Source organism: Lissotriton helveticus, chromosome 8 (genome assembly GCF_964261635.1).
Source record: "Lissotriton helveticus chromosome 8, aLisHel1.1, whole genome shotgun sequence".
Classification (NCBI taxonomy): domain Eukaryota; kingdom Metazoa; phylum Chordata; class Amphibia; order Caudata; family Salamandridae; genus Lissotriton; species Lissotriton helveticus.
In genome coordinates this window covers 77,504,318-77,523,410 of record NC_136069.1, presented here as the reverse complement: position 1 = coordinate 77,523,410, position 19,093 = coordinate 77,504,318, and the positions used below count along the sequence as shown (strand labels likewise).

The 19,093-nt window shown below is 45.8% G+C and overlaps 1 protein-coding gene across 2 annotated transcripts in view; it reads left to right on the top strand.

Moving 5' to 3' along the window:
* Window positions 1-19,093, top strand: part of QTRT2 (queuine tRNA-ribosyltransferase accessory subunit 2) — a 187,497-nt gene that overhangs the window by 98,996 nt on the left and 69,408 nt on the right. For both annotated transcript variants that reach the window (XM_078656655.1, XM_078656656.1), the window contains exon 6: window positions 7,517-7,716. In XM_078656655.1, the coding sequence (XP_078512781.1) occupies window positions 7,517-7,716 (200 nt within the window). The remainder of the gene's footprint in view (window positions 1-7,516; window positions 7,717-19,093) is intronic.

The following is a 19,093-nucleotide window of genomic DNA, read 5'->3' as shown; positions in this document are numbered from 1 at the left end:
GTGGCAGTCAAGACAACATCTTGACAGAGGTTCTTCAGCCATGTTGACCCCACGGAACGTCTCCTTCCATTAAATGAAGCCCTCACAGATATCCTGCTTGGGGACAGGTCAATTGTCGGGCAGCCATCGCCCGATCCTGAGGTACCCTTTTCCTCACCCAGTATCCCACCTCCTTTCTGACCCCCCTCACAACCATGCCACTTTCTCACGACCGGATGATGGAGGACTATCTCTTCTTGCTCAGTCAGGCAGTACTGACTCTTTTGACCAAAGGAAGCATCCAGAGTGTGCCATCTTCAGAACTAGGTTGTGGGTGCTATTCCTGCTAGATATTAGTGCCCAGAAAGTACAGAGGACTCTGTCCTATTCTAGACCGGCCCCTCCCCAACTTCTTCCTGAAGAAAGAGAAGTTCAAGATGCTCACGTTAGCTCAGGTCCTTTCTGCCCTTGACCCGGGAGACTGGATGATAGCTCTGGACTGGAAGAGCACCTCTGTGGAGGAGAGCGTTTCCAATGTTCCACCTACTTGGACGATTGGATGTTGAAGACAGGCTGTACCCCAGGCAGTCATCTCCCTCCTCCAGACAATGGCGGACCTCCAGCACTTGCTGGGGTGCACTATCAATGTGCCAAGGTCACACCTGACTCTCTTGCAGATGCTCCCCTTCAACAGATCTGTTCTGGACCCCGTGCAGTTTGGGGCCATTCCTCCCGACTGGTTAGTCCTGAATATATCCAGGCTATGATTCCGATGTTTGTGCTTCTACCCTGGATTTCGGTGAGACTGACTCGGAGGCTGTTGGGCCTCATGGCCTCCTGCATTCTGCTGGTAACACACGTCAATTGACCTGTCCGGGCTCTGCAGTGGGACCTTAGGTCCCTGTGAGCACAACTCCAGGGGAATCTCTCCAACATGATCCAGATTTCAGAGGGAACTGTGAAAGATCTGCTGTGATGGCTGGCATGTTTGGGTCAATGGCAGATCTCTCTGCCGTCCCCACCTAGAGATGACTGTAGTGACAGATGGGTAACTCATGGGCTGGGGCGACCATCTGGGAGAGGTGGCAATTAGAGGACTCTGGTCTTTACGGTAGTCTAGCTCCACATTAACCTGCTGGATCTGCAAGCGATCCAACTGGCAACAAAAACATGGAAGAAGGCGAGCAACGGCAGACCGCAGCAGCCGCACTTCCCTGCTATATTCCCCTTGTAGTTTATCAAAAGGTAGTTCGGGTTGGTGTGCACATACAACTCCTGTACCTGCCATTGTTTGGTGCCAGCTGCCAGGCAGAGAGAGAACTACACTAAAGATGGAGTGGTGCACTGCCAAGGTAATATTCTCAATAAATTATGTTGACTTGTTTTGTTGTATCAAATAAATCCTTTATTTTCAATGTCATCCAACAATAAAAGTTCTTGCCAACGCGTTTCGTTCATTAAGCAATGAGCTTCTGTAGGGTATTTGTAAGTTGGTGAATGGTGGGGATAAATGTTCGTTAGGTCTCCGTGTGTTGTAATAAGCGGATTGCAAGCTTGCTCAAGTATGCTCGTGGTGGTTGTTACACGATGCGTCTGTCTCGCAGGTGCAAATTAATGCAACGGATGAGGCCTCCTTGATAAGCGCCAGGATCCGTAGTCCTGTGGTGCAGTACGCCTAGGTCAATCTTTTTCGGGTCAGTCAGGATTTCTTACTTCAATCAAGGGAAGCCTTGTTCAGTGTTCACTGTGGTACTGCAATATACAGGACGGTATGGGGTCGTGGACCCTGTGTCAAGAGACCCAGCTTCTTTGAACATGGCTGGAATGCCAAGGCATTTTCCTGGTGCTCAACACTGACGGACTCTCTGAACTCCAGAACAGACAAACTTGGCTGTTGATGGCATTGCCAAAGTTACGCCTATATTTACTGGTACTAATATGTTTGATGTAAACAAACCGGTTGAAACAAACTATTAGAAATTTTGTGAACAGATCACTAAGGCCCTTGATTCAACCATTACAATAAAAAGTTTGGAGATTAAGCGTAGGCCTTCTTGGTTTAGTGAGAAGCTAAACATTCTTAAAAAGACCTTTAAGTTGGCAGAAAGGAAATGGAGGAAGGGCTATGATACAGCTAATAAAGCTGCTCTGAAGACCACAATGAGCTAATATAAAAGTGAAATCTTAAAAGCCAAAGCAGAGTTGTATGCCAACTCAATTCTTCAGGCTTCCAACAAAACCCGAAGGGTCTTTAAGATAGTAGAAGAACTGACCAATCCTGATTGTTCTAAAAATAAAACCATTGCGCCCCAAGAACTATGCGAAAGCCTAGCCACTTTCTTTGAGGAGAACATTTCAAAAATAATCATTGGATTATCAGAAAGTAAGGAAAACTCATGTGACTCTCTGTTTCTAAGGCATATACACAGCCATCAGCCTATCATACAGAGAATGGGACTCATGAGACTAAACTCGCTACTCTTAGCCAGTTTAGTATACCTTCGGAAGAAGAGTTTTTCAAGCTTGCCATGAGTACTAAATCTGGGTCTCTCATGGACCCCCTCCCCCACAAGGTCTGAAATAAGTGTGGCAGGTAGCTATTACCTCAGCTCCAGCAGATCTGTAACCAATCTATGAACAGCAGGATAGTTCCTTCCTGCTGGAAACAGGCGATGGTGACACCTTTTTTTTGTTTTTTCTGTTTTTATTGACATTTTGTTAAAATACAAAAACATTACAAAAACAGCCAGTCAGTTGCTCATTCATTACAGTGTGATCAGTACATAATACCATCATGTAAATTATAATTATGCTTGTAGATATAGTCTTCGCATAGCCTCTACAACAACAAGCAGGTACTTCCATGATAAAGAGTTGAATCATAAGTTGAATGCGATTAGATGCTGCAGGGTACATTCTCATCCATAAATGTAAAGAGCATAGGGAAGTTGATGGTGACACCTTTGCTGAAAAACCCCACCCTCAATGCCCTAATAATTATCAACCTATTTCCCTCCTCCCATACCCGGTAACAATTCTTGAACGCTTGGTAGGTAAAACCCTTTCCCAATTTTTGGAAACCAACAGGGGACTTGAAGTGGTGCAATTTGGCTTTAGACCAGGCCATGGGACAGAGACAGCCCTAGTAGTCTTCTTAGATGAACTTAGAATGCAGGCAGATAACGGCTAGTCGACCGTCCTGATCCTCTTAGATATGTCGGCCGCATTCGACACAGTCAATCATAAAATATTACTGAGACGGCTTGCTGACCTCGGGTTGGATGGCACGGCCTTTAACTGGCTTCAATCATATTGGAAAATAGGCAACAAGCTGTGGCCCTCCCCTATTTTCGATCTAAATTTAGAACGGTCAAGCCTGGGGTTCCTCAGGGTTCATCTATTAGCCTGATCCTTTTTAATATTTATTTGAGACCACTGATTCCCATTATTAAATCTTACAACATCAAGCTGGTGAACTATGCTGACGACACGCAGCTTATCTTGTTGTTAGAAGGCTGATTTCACTTAGCACCTTCCATGAATGCATGCAGAAGACAGCTAGATGGCTGATGTATAACTCTCTGCAGTTTAATGGTGGGAAAACAGAAATCTTAAACTGCACCGTGAAGAAAATCCCTTGTCCGTTTCTAGACAAGTTCTGGCCCATTCAGGCAGGCACGCCTCCTATACCAGCGGCTGCAGTGCGCAATTTGGGCATAGTCTTTGACAATAAGTTGAGCCTGGAAAGACATGTAAACAAGACAGTAGGGACTTGGTTCTCACTCATGAAAGCCCTGCAGAAAATTCTCCCCATGCTTCCTTTATTAGGTCTCGCCTGCCCCAGCGCTTGCGCTAGTCTGGCGAGACTTTAAGTAAGGGCGCTTCAAAAAATGCTACCGCCGGCCTTCAGCTTGCGTGCATGTGCGCGGGCGCGCGCTTAAGAGCAGAGGCGCCATATGGCTTTCCTCATGCTCATTACGTGCACATGCCCGCCGCGCGCTTGATCGCGATCACTTTCAATTTTGCGTCCGCGCGACGGCCGTGCGCGCACCGTCCCTGCCGCGCGCACCACTTCCTTTATACTCTCCCTTGTTTAGGAGAGGGGACGAGTTTTCCGCCAGTCGCTACTAATGACCAGCTACGGTAGCAGTCCGTGAAAACTCAAATTGCACCTCATACTGACTGCTTCTATGCACCCAGCGGTTCCCCTGCGTCAGTGGCAGCAATTAAAACTTTCCTTGCAGGAAGGAGATGTCGCCAAACATGTCGTTCTCTCCCCCACTTACAATATGGATGATGTGCCGGAAGTTCCCCAGAGGAGGGCTGATCATGTCAGAGGACAGAATGTCCCGCAGCTTTTCCTTCTTGCCTTTGCGGCTCCCCCACTAAAGGTAGATAGGAGCTTTTTCTGACTTCGCCGTATTTAGAAATCTAATTTACTTTTATTTTTCTGCGTTGGTGATTCAATCTTTAAAAACCTAGAACACAGCACACACTGGTCTCTCACTTTTTCTTGTTCCCACTCCCAAATAATCACCGACATATACCCACCCTCTCTGAGTGACCCTCTGTATTTAGTCCTCCTGTCCAACTTGACCTTTCTTACTGTACTACTACCATAAATGTTTCAACCCCTGGTCACCCAGCTTATCTTATTAACCCCTTTCCCGTCCCTCCTACCACCTACTAGTTTACGTGATAAGATGCAAATCAGCCTGACTGCCTTTCCACTGAGCCTTCATTTATAAAAAAAAATATTTACAAAAACATGCATTGGCAAAGCCAATAGGTCTCCCTTCTGTGATCTGTTGGCTTTGCCAATCGCTTCTTGCAATACTGTACAATGTGCAGCTTCAGGGGGAAAAGCGAAATGTTTTTTTCACAATGCTGTGTAATAGCGGTAAAGAAAAACTTGAAAAAAGGCACAATGGTGCAACCAGTTGTATCACTCGGCTGGTTTGTACATGCATTGTAATGCTTGTGCGTGCCAGTGGAATGACGCAGGGGCTATTTTCTTTGTCTTTTCTTTATCAATTGAAGATTGCGGACACAACTTGAATCTAGAAATAAAGAAATGAATATTGCTTTCCCTGAGAGTATACATGGTGTACGCATAGCCAATAGGTCTCGCCTTTGGGATCTTATAAGTGTTTATCCATGCAACAGTTAATGTTGTTGCAGTAAGGATATTGTTCTGCATAACTAAACACTTATAAAGACCCAAAAGCGAGACCTATTGGCTATGCCAATGCTTGTAATGTAGGGCACTTGTAGTCAGAAGTGTTATTTTAAGCCGGTTGGACTACTGCAACGCCCTGCTCCTCGGTTCAGCCAACTTCCTTATTCTGAAACTTCAAAGAATACAGACAGTCGCCGCTAAGCTGGCTTTAAAGAGGACTCGAGGCGACTCTGCATCTGCGGCCCTTAGTGATCTTCACTGGCTCCCTCTAGCTCAGAGAATCCATTTTAAATCACTATGTATTGTTTTTAAGGCCCTTCATGGATCGGGACCTCTGCCATTGCAGAAAAAGTTTGCCTGGCACGCTCCATCACGTAATCTTCGCTCTTCCACGGCTCACCTGGTTGGTACCCCCAGAATAAGAACCTCCAGGTTCGGAGGGGGGGGGAGAGAGCTCAGCCGGGTGGCTGCCAACCTGTGGAATACTCTCCCGGCCGATATCAGACCAGTAGAAGAATACCTTCAGTTTAGGAAGAAACTTATCTTTTCCCTAGGAGGTAGTGTAGGTTGTTCAGCTGGTGGGTAAATAAGTGCATGTAGAGGAATCACTGTCAGTTAGCATCAGGATACCTGTGGGGTGATACTGCGCTTTAGAAATTCTGTTTACATTACATTACCATATCACAAATCTCCTCTCCATCCAGAGGCTGTGCAAACTCTCTTCTGAGATTGGGGAGAGCCTTGGTTAAGTCTGTTTGCCACCACAGAGAAAGCACAATGTCTGCAGTTCTGTGCACTGGAGTTTTCAAGACAACTCTTTTGCTCAGAAACACTTTTTTTCTTGAGCGGATATCACTCCTGCTCAGTTCTCAAGAATATCAGGAACGACCAAGTCATTCTTGTGGCTCTGGATTGGCATAGAGAGTTTGGTATCCCGAACTCCTGAGTATGAGCACTGGTCCTCCAATCAGGCTTCCTCTTCGGGAGAATCTTCTGTCGCAGTAGCAGGGCAGGGTCTTGCACCCGAACCTCCTTTCCCTCCTCCATGCATGAAGTTTCAGCGGTGACCACTTTCGACCATCCGCTGAAGCCTGTGGCATTATTTTAGCAGCCAGGCATCCCTCATCCAGGACGTTATATGTCTGCTGTTGGGACAAATTTGTGACACGGTATACATTCAAAAACATTGATCCTCTTTTTGCATCCTTATCCAAAGTTTTATTGTTCTTTCTCTGACCCAGCAGGGCTCTGCTCTGGACACTGTTGAAGTTTACTTGTTAGCTAGATCGGCTTTCTTGTGACTGCCAGACCAACCTTCTTTATTCAAGTCACCTGTTGTGACTCGTTTCCTCTAGGAACAAAAACATCTGTTTCCTTCTAGGCACATTCATTATCCCACAATGAGACTGCAACCTGGTCTTAGCGTTTCTCATTTGTGTACACTATGAGCCACTGCACTACTGTCTGCTCCGGTTACTGACCATATAAACAGCTTTTCTGGTGGCTATAACATCGGCCTGGAGGGTGAGTGAACTCCCTACACAACATTCGATGCCGACAAACTAGTTCTGAGAATCCGTGCTTCGTTCCATCCAAAGGTAGTGGCACTTTTCCATGTTGGCAAAAATATCACCTTGCCTACCTTCTTTGCTCTGCCTCACCCTTCTAAGGAGGAGAAGTCACTATACCATCAAGGGGCATTGTAATTCTACATTGATCATACTAGAGACCTCTTGGTGGACGATCAACTGTTCATTGGGTATGTTGGGGTGAAGAAAGCGAAGGCTGTGCAGAAACTAACCATATCACGATGGATAGTGCTTTGCATAACAATCTGCTACAGATAGCCTAGAAGCAACATCCTGAGGGTTTGCATGCTCATTCCATCAGAGCCAAGGCTGCGATCACTGCGTTAGCTTGCGGAAACCCTGTCTTAGACATATGTCAGACAGCAATGTGGGCATCGCTGCACACATTCACCAAACACTACTGCCTGTAGAGTCAGGTCCGATGTGATGGGCATTGTGCCCATTCGGTCCTGCAGGATTTTTTTGTGTAATCTATTCGCAGACTAACCTCCCCCAGTAATTGCTGGGGTATCTATTCTAAGAGAAGGAATCTGCGGCTAGCAACCTCTATCAGATGAACAAGTAACCTTTAGTCATGCCTTACCTGGTAGAGACTCTGTCGAGCCGCAGATTCCGCACCGAGCCTCCAATTATCACCGATCTGTGAACTGATTTCTACATAGGGTCCCTGTCTTTATTTATGTCACTAGCAGACGCCACTATATCAGAATGTTACCATATATTAGCAATACATTTGCCTCCACTCCTATTTGCTCCTTTGGATTTCCAGGTGCTGAAGAAAAGCCTGATGATTGGGGCTGTTGAAGGTGGTGATGTGTTGGACGAGCGCCTGAGATCAGCCAGAGAGACGGCAAAGAGGCCTGTGGGCGGCTTCCTGCTGGACGGTTTCCAGGACCAGGCCATGGACAAGGAAACTAAGCTGAGTTTGATAGAAGCGGTGACAGCAGTTTTGCCCGAAGACAAACCGAGGTGAGTGCTCCGTAGACTGAGCTCTTGTATCTCGCAAGGATTCCAATTTATTGCAAAACATGATATGTCTTTGGAGAAAACAAAGTTCACCATTCTCATTAACATCAGTAAATTACATGGAAAAGAACCTGCTGCAACAAATCCAAATAAATTAGCCATAAAGACCAGTAGAATGTACCGGGGCTAGCTAATTTCATGACTAATTACATGAGTTAGAAAATGAATTATGTTTTTTTCCATATGAAGATGAGCCAATAGTATTTATAGGGCAGTTGCTACCCAACTCCCACTTACATGTAAATGACTAATCGTGGCTCTAATGTCTCCTTGTATAATTTTAGGTCCTTATGACACACTGTCAGTCAGTTGTTATGCAAAGTAGCAACTGCATTTTGTTTCTTGAACTCCTTTGCTGTCAGTGGTCACAATCTAATGCCTAGTTCTCCCTCTCCTCTACAGTTCTGGTTTTCATTTATAATTGTTACTGCCTGCTGTTTGACTTTTTAGAGACATCTGCACTGTTCCAAAGAAAGATTTCATATGGAAAGATTGCCCATGGTGACATTTGATAACAGAAAATCCTACCACTTCATTGATTTGTTATCGTCAAATAATACACAGACCAGGGAATGGCAGCTACCGACCTGCTGAAGTCCCCAAACAATCTGACCAGATGCTGCAACATTAAGGAATGTTGTGTAGTACGTAGTGAACATGAACATGGGACAATGTAAAATTCTGTAAGCATTGTCCCGCAGGCAGCCATGCCGGGAAAGGTTACCATTTAGTAGCAGATGGGAAAAAAATGCTGGTGCAAGTTATATGGCAGCGAATTAATATGATTGTGATACGTCTGCTGTGGACTTGTTCCAAGGCATTCCACTCCTGAAACCATTTCAGATCTCTCTATTCTGTTGGATGCATTTTGATTGACCGCCTTTTTCAACAACAAAAAGTGACTGCCTATTTCCACACGAAAATATAGCTTGCGAACCATAGACGACATACTGTCAGATTGGCGAAAACAGTGTGCCAATAATTATGATGTAAATAACACACCTCTAACTAAGAGCAACATAGTCTAAGAAAGGCATCGCAATAAATAAATCTGAAACATGTTTTCAAAAAATCACATTGACCTCTCAGAAACTTTCAATAGAAAGTGGATGCCTATACATCTCCTCCTTTAAGGAATGTCTTGATTTGGAGGAGAGAACTACTCCACTAAAATACCTTAGCAAGTATAACTGCCAAAGGGAATTAAGAAAAGTGGTACCTTTTACACCCTGTGATCTGATATGAAAATAGGATATCTAACAAGGAGAAGAAGGCCTTATTCAGGTCCTGTGCGTCTTGTGGAAAAAAGCGACTTTTTGTAGAAGATAAGCATGAGAGCTGTATCTATTGCTTATACCCGGACCACAAGGCCACAGACTGCAAAATTTATAGAACCTTCTCTACAAAGACACTTCGTGACAGAGAGGGCCGGCTTTTGACCTGGCTTCAACAGATGAAGACTCGGAAGGAGGTGCTCTCGTTAGATGAAGAGGATTCAACATCTTTGGCTTCCTCTCACAGATCCAAGAAGAGGGGTAGGTCTCCTCCTTGTTCTTCTTCAGCCGAGCCCCTCTATCAAAGCCCCTCATAACATCTCTGACAGGTCTGAGAGGGCTAGTCCCCTTAAATCTCCTCACGGAAGTGAAAAGGAGAGGCGGGGACAGGCTGCTGGATTGGTTACAGCCTCTAAGGACAAAAAGGAGGTTTCTAACACTTCTCCTCCGTCCAAAAAGGAACAGACTGGTGACAAATACTCTACAGTCACTCCGGGGACCGTGCCGGAGACAAAACAGCATCCGTCGACGACAAAAACATCAGGTACGTCGACGACGATTGCTTCTATGAAAATTCCAGCTGTTTCCTTGGCTCCGTCGACGGGCTCGTCGTCGTTAGCGGGCTCAACGTCGACGACTTCGTCATCATTCAAGGTTCCCGGTTCGTCGACGATAAATTCTTCAACGTCGACGATGTTGGTTTCCGGAAAGGTGCTGTCGACGGCCTCGTCGGCGACGAAGACTACGTCGACAACGACTTCGGCGACGACACTGATGGTGATGACGACGAGTTCGTCTACGAAACGGTAGACGATCATTCAGTCGACGACGTCCAAGACTCCGTCGACGAGGTCCACTGTGCCATCGACGATACCGTCGACGACGGCCACACTGTCGACGACGGCGCTGTCGACGAGGCCGTCGACGGGTCAAAAAATGCAATTTCCTCTGCAGAAGATGAAAATTACACCTGAAATGACGTCTCCTCAACGAGTTTCGTCGCATCCACCGACTATGCTTCTGGATGACGAGTCGGAGGAGGAAGAGGAAGATGGAGGCCATTATGGGGATGCCTACAGTCCCTCAGACTTAAATGTAAATTGCAAGAGACTGACACGGAGGAATATTATGAGCATACATATGACCAACAGATGCATCACTATGCTCCTCAGGAGCGACGTCCACCAGCTTTAGGGCAGGACATGGTGGCCATGCCCGCCTCTCTAATCTCTGATCTTCAGATGATGCTGCAGGACTATAGAACCAGGTTTCCTTCGGAACCTTCAATGCAGTCTGCGCAACCTCCACCACAGGTGTTGCCACAAGCGCAACCAGTTGTCGTACTGCCTCCTTCGCAAGTGGTGCCTCTCCCACCACCAGCGGTCATACCTACGGTCCTTTCCCGGACGTCGGATAACGAACCCGCCAAATACTGTTCAGCAGGATACCTTTTCGGATGATGATGTACAGGTGGATCCCTTCACTGATCCATTGCAGGACCCAGACTTGGATCAAGGTGACAGTGGGCAACAAGATCCAGACGCCACTGGCCGGGATACTTCTATTTCCCCTCCAGTTGATATAGGGGGTTCCATAACCTCATGGAGAGAGCATCGAAGAGGTTTAGACTACCAATTACGAGGGAAGAGTCTGAATGTTTCCTGTATGACTTCAAGGAACAATACAGAAGATCTGTCAAATCCATTCCCATAATTGAGCATGTGTGGGAAGAAGGTAAAAAGATCATGCAAAATCCAGCCACTGTTATTCCGGTCCTCCCCAGGCTGGAAAAGAAGTATAAAGCTCCAGAGGGCAGTCCAGCTTGTCTTCTTGGGCAGCCGAAGCCTGATTCGGTGATCTCACAGGCCGCTCAAAGCAAATCCAAAAACCCATCAACCCCTTTAACTACGCCTCCGGACAAGGACGGTAGGCGCCTGGATAACGTGGGAAAGAGGTTTTCTTTCATGGTCAGCTTGCTTGTTCGAGCAGCAAATGCTCTCGCCATTCTAGGCAGATACGATCGCCAGATGTGGTGTGACATGGAGCCGTTTGTGGAACAACTGCCAGACTCCGCGAGTGAAGAGGCCAAGAGAGTACTGATGGAGGGAGAAAAATCATCCTCCAAAGTTATCGACTGTGCTATGGATATAGCTTCCACGGCTTTTCGTGCCTTAGCTGGGTCAGCAGTGCTATGTCGCCAGGGCTGTTTGAGAGCCACCTGGTTTCGTCAGGAGGTCCAAAATAAGATCCTGGACCTCCCATTTGATGGAGAGATGCTCTTTAGTAAGCATGTTGATGATGCCCTGCAAAGTATAAAAAAGGATACGGACCCGGTGAAGTCTTTGGGATCACTCAACTACCGTAAGGTCCCATTTAGAGGCGCTTGTGGCAGAGGTTTCTCTTCGTATAGAGGCAACACCCAACAGAGATATTTCTCGCAGTCTTCGCAATCTTATAAGACTCAATATTCAAATCAACGGCAGGGACAATCGGCGTCTTTCTCTCGCCAAACACCGCGAGGGCGTCAGAACCGTCCGGGATGAGACAATGCCAAGAGGCAATAGCGGCCTGCCTGGCTCTACCTACTGTTCCTCCCCTCCCAGTCACATCAGTGGGGGCAGGATATCCTTTTGCCTGAACAGCTGGAAGTGTATAACATCGGACCGGTGGGCCCTGAATATTGTTCAGAGTGGCCATACGTTGGAATTCCAAGATCTTCCTCCAACAAGAGCTCCGAGCACCACCCGCACAAAACATCTGGGACTGCTCCACCTCGAAGCCCACCAGTTGTTCATCAAGGGGGCAATAGATCCAGTGCCTCTCTCCCAGAGGGGCAGAGGTTTTTATTCCAGGTTCTTCCTGGTTCGGAAGACGGCAGAGACGTGGCGCCCCATACTAGACCTACGAGAGCTCAACACTTATCTCATCAAGCTCTCTTTCAGGATGGTCACTCTCCAAGAAATTCTTCCTCTTTTGAACCCACGCGACTATTGGCGTCTCTGGATTTAGAAGATGCGTATTTCCACATACTGATACACCCAGCTCACAGACAATATCTGCGCTTCACAGTGGGCAAGAGCCATTTCCAATTCAAGGTGCTTCCGTTTGGCCTTCGGTCTGCACCTCGGGTATTCACCAAAGTGTTGGCACCAGTAGCAGCTTTTCTACGAAAGCAATCCCTGGAGGTTTTCCCTTACTTGGACGACTGGCTCGTCAAGGCTCCATCGTTCAAGGAAGCCTCTCAGGCTGTTTCGACTTGCATACAGTTGTTCAGTCACCTGGGCCTTCAGCTCAACAAACACAAGTCAGTTCTACAGCCCTCCAGATCCACAAGGTTCCTTGGGGCCATTTTGGACACGACGCAATGCACAGCTCGTCCTTCGGAGGAACGTCAACAGAAGTTGGTCGTATCGGCTCGCCATGTGTTCCACAAGAAATGCCTTTCAGTCCAATAATACAAGTCCCTGCTCGGGTCGATGTCATCCTGCATACCATTAATACCACATTGCAGGCTGCGAATGCGTCCTCTGCAGGAAGAACTAGACAAACAATGGTGCCAAGCAGAGGGATCATTCAACGACAAAGTGTTGGTGACATCAGAAATGAGGAAGGCATGCGAATGGTGGCTAGTACAAGACAATATCGCACAAGGTCTGACATTCAGAATTTCCCCATCCCCCCTGATCATGACCACGGATGCCTCTTTGGAAGGTTGGGGAGCGGTGCTCCGAGAGCTTCAAGTCAGCGGACACTGGAGTCTAGAGCAGCGCCAGTGCCATATCAATTTTTTGGAGCTAACGGCCATTCGGTTGGCTTTGCAGGCTTTCCTTCCCAGAGTTCAAAATCATACAGTGCTGGTCCGGACGGACAATACGACGGCCATGCACTACATCAACAAGCAAGGAGGAACGAGGTCGCAAACTCTGTCCAAAAAAGCTCAGAAGATCTGGGATTACGCAATTCTTCACAGCATCAGTTTGAGGGCCGAACACCTGGCAGGCTCTCTCAATGTCACGGCGGATGCTCTGAGTCGCCAGACAGAGGTGAATCACGAATGGGAATTGAATCAGTCCATTCTGGAGAGTGTGTTCTCGGTCTGGGGGACACCAACCATCGACCTTTTTGCCTCTCCGGTGAACGCCAAATGCCGGTTTTACGCAAGCAAAGTTCACCATCAGGGATCTCTGGGGAACGCCCTTTCGATGGCCTGGTACAGCGCATTCTTTTACGCTTTTCCGCCAATTTCCCTCATTCCTCGAGTACTCAGGAAAATGAAGGCGGAACCACGCAGGATGATTCTCATTGCACCGGCGTGGCCCCGGCAATTCTGGTACACAGAACTCCTTCTGCTCTCCCAGGCTCATCCAATTCGCTAGCGACCAATTCCGTCCCTATTGTCGAGGAATCAGGGACAAGTTTTCCATCCGGATCCGAAATCGCTGCACTTGACAGGGTGGCTCCTGAACACAGAGAGTTCCGTCATCTGAATCTCTCCAAGGAATGCAGAGAAGTTTTGTCCCAGGCTCGAGCACCGAGCACTAATAAAACTTACAAGGCAAAATGGAAGAGGTTCTGCCTGTGGTGTCAAAGACAAGGTCTCCATCCTTACAAATCTCTGCCTCATCAACTATTGCCATATATACTATCTTTGGCTAAGTCTGGGTTGGCGCATTCGTCTGTGAAGGTACATCTTGCAGCCATATCAAGGTTTCGGCGTAGTTCTTCAGGCCCTTCCTTATGGTCCTCTAGGATTGTTAAACAATTCTTGATAGGCTTGCTTCGGATGTATCCTCCAGTTCGCCCTCCTCCACCAGTTTGGCAGCTCAATCTTGTCCTGGCTCAACTCATGAAAGCTCCGTTTGAGCCGGTGCATAAGGCGGACTTGAAAGTCCTATCTTGGAAACTTGCCCTCCTCTTAGCTCTAACATCAGCAAGAAGAGTTAGTGAGCTTCAAGCCCTCTCCATAGTGCATCCATTCCTTCAATTAAAAAAGGATGTGCTTATTCTTCGCAGCAATCCGAAATTTATTCCGAAGGTGCCGCCTGAGTTCCACTTGAATGAACCTTTGATTTTAAAGTCTTTCTTTCCGCGCCCTTCTACGCCTGCGGAACGCACATTACATTCTTTGGACGTTCAAAGATGCTTGAAATTCTACTTAGAACGCACACGACCCTTTCGGAAATCATCCCAATTGTTTGTGTCCTACAGCGCACCACGGAAGGGGTTTCCTTTGGCAAAGAGTGGCATTTCCCGCTGGATCTCCAGTGCGATTCAATTCTGTCATCAGGAGGCGGGCAAGCCACTGGACAAGAAGGTCCGTGCACAATCCACAAGGTCTGTGGCATCGTCCGTGGGTCTCTTTTCTGGAGTCGCCATTAAAGACATTTGCAGGGCAGCAACGTGGAGCAGTACTCATACCTTCAAGAAACACTACTGCCTGGAGTCTGCAGGACGAGACGACGCGGCTGTTGGTCAAGCAGTTCTGCAGAATCTTTTTCATTGAGAGTTGAGCTTTCCCTACAATTCCTCCATCCTGGTGAGCACATTTTGTTTACTGTTATTGCTATGCTATAAGTATTGCTATATGGTTATGTGATGCCATGTATCTACAAAATGTGTCTTGGTGATATACTGCTAGCTACTCTGATACAAAGCATGGGAATCTATGAAAGTTCCAATACTGGGGCAAGAAACCAAGTTACTTACCTGTAACTTTGGTTCCCCAGTATTGGTAACTTTCATAGATTCTCATGCGCCCACCCTCCTCCCCTGGGAAAGCTCAGTCTTTTTACAGAGATAGTGGCGGTTTGCACAACGGCTACGAAAATCTGAGGCTCTGAGCTCTCTCAGGAAGGTTCTATGGGGTGAGGCTGCTCTGATTGGTCCTGACAAAAGTTTGGTCTCTTTTACACAAAGAGAGTGATAGGATACAAAATGAGATGAGACCTAGGCCTATTTTTTCTCTTTTGTTTCTATGGTTGTGATACTACCGAGGCTCCCATTCCGACGACGGGGAATGATACAAAGCATGGGAATCTATGAAAGTTACCAATACTGGGGAACCAAAGTTACAGGTAAGTAACTTGTTTTCTTACTCATAAACTATATTGCACACAAATGATAATGTGTGTAAATCAGGTTTTAGTGAATACATAAATTGTGTGCATCACCAAGTAAAGTGTCTTAATTTGTTTTGATCATATAAAAATCTTTGGGCCTGATTTAGAGTTCTACGGATGGGTTACTCTGTCTCAAACGCAACAGATATCCCATCAGCCGTATTTCAAACGCAACAGATATCCCATCAGCCGTATTTCAAACGCAACAGATATCCCATCAGCCGTATTACAAGTGCCATTGGGTATAATGCAGTTGTAATGCAGTGGGTGAAGTATCAGTCACCTTTGTGACGGAGTAATCAATCGGCCGAACTCTTTAAAAAAAAAAAAAAGAAAATGTGGCCCTTTGTTCCCATCGTACCTCCTAACTGCTGAATGTGTTCAGTACATTTACAGGTATTTACATTTTACTATATGTTACAAAGAAAATGATATCCTACAGCCTTTCCTTTCACACTCCATGTAGCTCAGCTAGATAGTCAAATAATTCACTTTACTTGTCTTTCTCTGAATTAAGTGAGAAGATTTTATGAAGACCAATCCCCATGTTAATAAAATAAGTAGCAAAGTGTGAGAAGGCATAGCCTGACATTTGACCTCTTGTCGTTGAAGCGCATGAAATGTGATTAGATAAATACAGAATTTAATGACCTCTTTGTTTATTGCTTGGACTTTCGCAGCCCACTAAAAATCGGCTTGTGACCAACAGTTTGGGAAACTCTGCTCTAGTGTCTTCGAAAATCATCGTATTTAGTCTGCTCACTCAAAGGACCATTAATCCAAAGTTATCAACTGTCGGATCTCAAAGTGATCTGTGGAGCAACATTATAGGTCATGATGAAGAATACCACATAATGCTAAAAGGCAAGGAATTACTGAATCAGTGAAATGTATATAAAACAAACATGTAAAGCGAATATCCAGAAACGCCACATTGAGTTATCTAAAAACAAAATTCCACAGGTGTTGGAAATTACATTTAGCCTGTCGTGAGTTGCGATGGTAATGTAACAATACAACATTGTCTATGTCAATGAAGATCCCCTTTCATCTTTTTCCATGGATGTAGAAGAAATCATTTACCGCCTTTGTGCTGAAATTTCATAAAGAAAATACTGCACCATCTCCGTGTCTCATACAAAGAATAGTACGACGAAAGTTTGTGATTTCCGCAAAAAGAAGCACTTATTTTTCAGTTCTTTTGTACCATCAGATACAATTGGATAAACCAAATTTTCACAGAGCAATATGTACCTAGTTATGAGTGTCCTTTCATAAAAGCATATATTGAAAAAAAACCTGTATAGAAATTACGGCATAGAGATTACTCCGGCAGGAGTAATCTCTATGCCGTAATTTCTATAAGGTTTTTTTTCGATATTTTGCGGAAATGACAAACTTTCATCATACTAGTCTTTGTATGAGACACGGAGATGGTGCGGTATTTTCTTTATGAAATTTCAACCCACGGGTGGTAAATTATTTCTTCTACATCCATGGAAAAAGATGGACAGCGGGGGAGCTGACTTGCAGGAACTGTTGACCAGAGGTTGTTAGTCAGATGCAAAAAAGATGCTCCATATCAACATTCTGGAGCTTCAGGCCATAAGACTGGGCCTGCAAGCATTCCTCTCAGGACTAGCAGGGCAAGCAGTCCTCTTCAGCATAGACAATACAATGTCAATGTTTTATATAGCCAAGCAGGGAGGAACACAGCTCTGAGCTCTCATGGAAGAGGTGCAGTAACTATGGAATTAGGTCCTTTATCACAAAGTCGACATCGTCATGCAACGTCTACCGGGGTGCCATAATATTTGACAGGTCCGCTCAGTCGACAACTGTGAGACTGCCATGAGTGAGAACTCCACCAGGAACAAATCAACCAAAAGTAGGATGGATATGTTAGCCACTCGGAACAGCAGAAAATGGCAGTACTACGTCCGCAGTTTTTGGCCACTAGGGACTATGAGCAATGCAGATTCAATCAGATTGTCCAGTGTATTTGCATACACTTTTCCTTTGTTCCTCTGGTTGTCAGGGTACTGGGAAAGGCTGAGGCAGATCACTGTACCTTGATCCTCATTGCTCTGGCAAGGTCACTCCAATTCTGGGACAGCAAACCTCTTTAGCTAGCTGAATGTCCGGCGATGTCACTGAAACTCCTACGAGTTCCTCTCCAGACATTGCGTACACACTCCATCACAAACATCCTTATACAGACGTGAGCCCCACCTACCACAAAGATGTGGAATTCCAAGTACAGTTTCTGTGCCTGTTGCAAAAGCAAAGGTTGGTATCCACTCATGAACAGCCTCACCAAATACTTTCCATCTGTACAGTGCCCTCTAGTGTCCTGGGAACTTGAAACTGTCCTGGGTCAGGTGATGCTACCTCCCTCCGAGCCAATCCACTAAGCACTCCTAAAGCTAATTTCGTGGAAGACGGCGTTTCTCCTTGCGTTTGCACTAGCATGGAGGGCAGGGGAACTGCAAATATTCACTGTGAAAGATCCCTTTCTCCGATTCACTTGGGATAAAGTCATCTTGTGAACTAACCCTAAAATCATACCTAAAGTCCCTACTGACTTTCTTTCTTTTTATTTTTTTATTTTTTATATTTTTATTCAGATTGCCACCTGAAACCCCTCCACCCCCCCCTAATTCATTTATAATGCAAGGTTATAGCAAAACATACAAAACACAACTAGAAAGTATACAAAATAATTTTTTTTAAAAAGGAAAGCAATATAAGGATACGACACAGCACGAAGGTAAATTAAATTCTGGACACATTAATTTTCCATGCCTCCTACCCCGAATCCTTCTCCTTCCACTTTCGTATCGGTTCCCAAATTTCCTTTCCTAGTTTCTTGCCATTTCTACCCCTCCATGCATAAATTGCTTTCTCAAGGTTAAAAATAGCTAATAATTTCGTTAGCCATTGATGGAATGTGGGCGGTATCCGATCCAACCAAGCCGTGGTAATGCACAGTCTCAAGACAGCCATAGCCATAAAGATAAAGCATTCATATTGTGTCTGGATAGCATTATCCGCTATTCCAAGAAGTACCACTGCCAATGTTAAAGTAATCTCTATCCTTAATGACCTTTTAAGGAATACTTCAATTTCATCCCGGGTAGTTTTTAAATGGGTGCATGTAGCAAGCATATGGGCTAAGTCAGCCTCGGCACTATCACATCTTGGGCACGTGATACCAGCTGCCCCTCCCCATTGTGCTATCCTGGCGGGTGTATGATACAGAAAATACAGTGTCTTATAATGTTGTGCCTGAAGTGGTGCTGAGCACAGTAGTTTCTGACCTAATTCCAATGATCTACGAAAGACTTCCTTCTCTGCCCCCAGCTTCTGCATCCATTTAGTTTCAAATTTTTCCAGATCATCTACTAGGGACTCTATTAATTCAGAAGAAAATCTTTCCCTTTCTGCTCCTCCAAATAGCCCTGCCATATATTGAAGGGACGCTGCCCAATAATACAACTTTAGATCAGGTAGGGCCCATCCGCCCCGCTCCCTAGGGAGTGCCATGAATCTCAGCGTTCTTCGGGTCTTTCCATGCGCCCAGACAAATCGATTTTCATCTAAATGAACATGTCCTACTGCCCTCATCCTTCCTGAATCCAACGACATTAGCAGAAAGATCCTTGCCATCTTACGATGTACGCAGATGCATTTGGTTCTGTATAGACAAGACAAAGGACATCCGTTCATCAGACCACCTGTTTGTTGTACAGCCAGGAATGGGTCAACCCTAATCCAAACAGGCTTGGCACATTGGCTTCTCAGCCTGCACCACCTTCTGCCACAGCAAAGCGAAGTGTCCGCTCCAGGGAAAAGTGAAGGTGCATTCCACCATGAGCATGGCAATGACTGCTGCACTCTACGCTAGTGTACCCTTGCAAGACAACT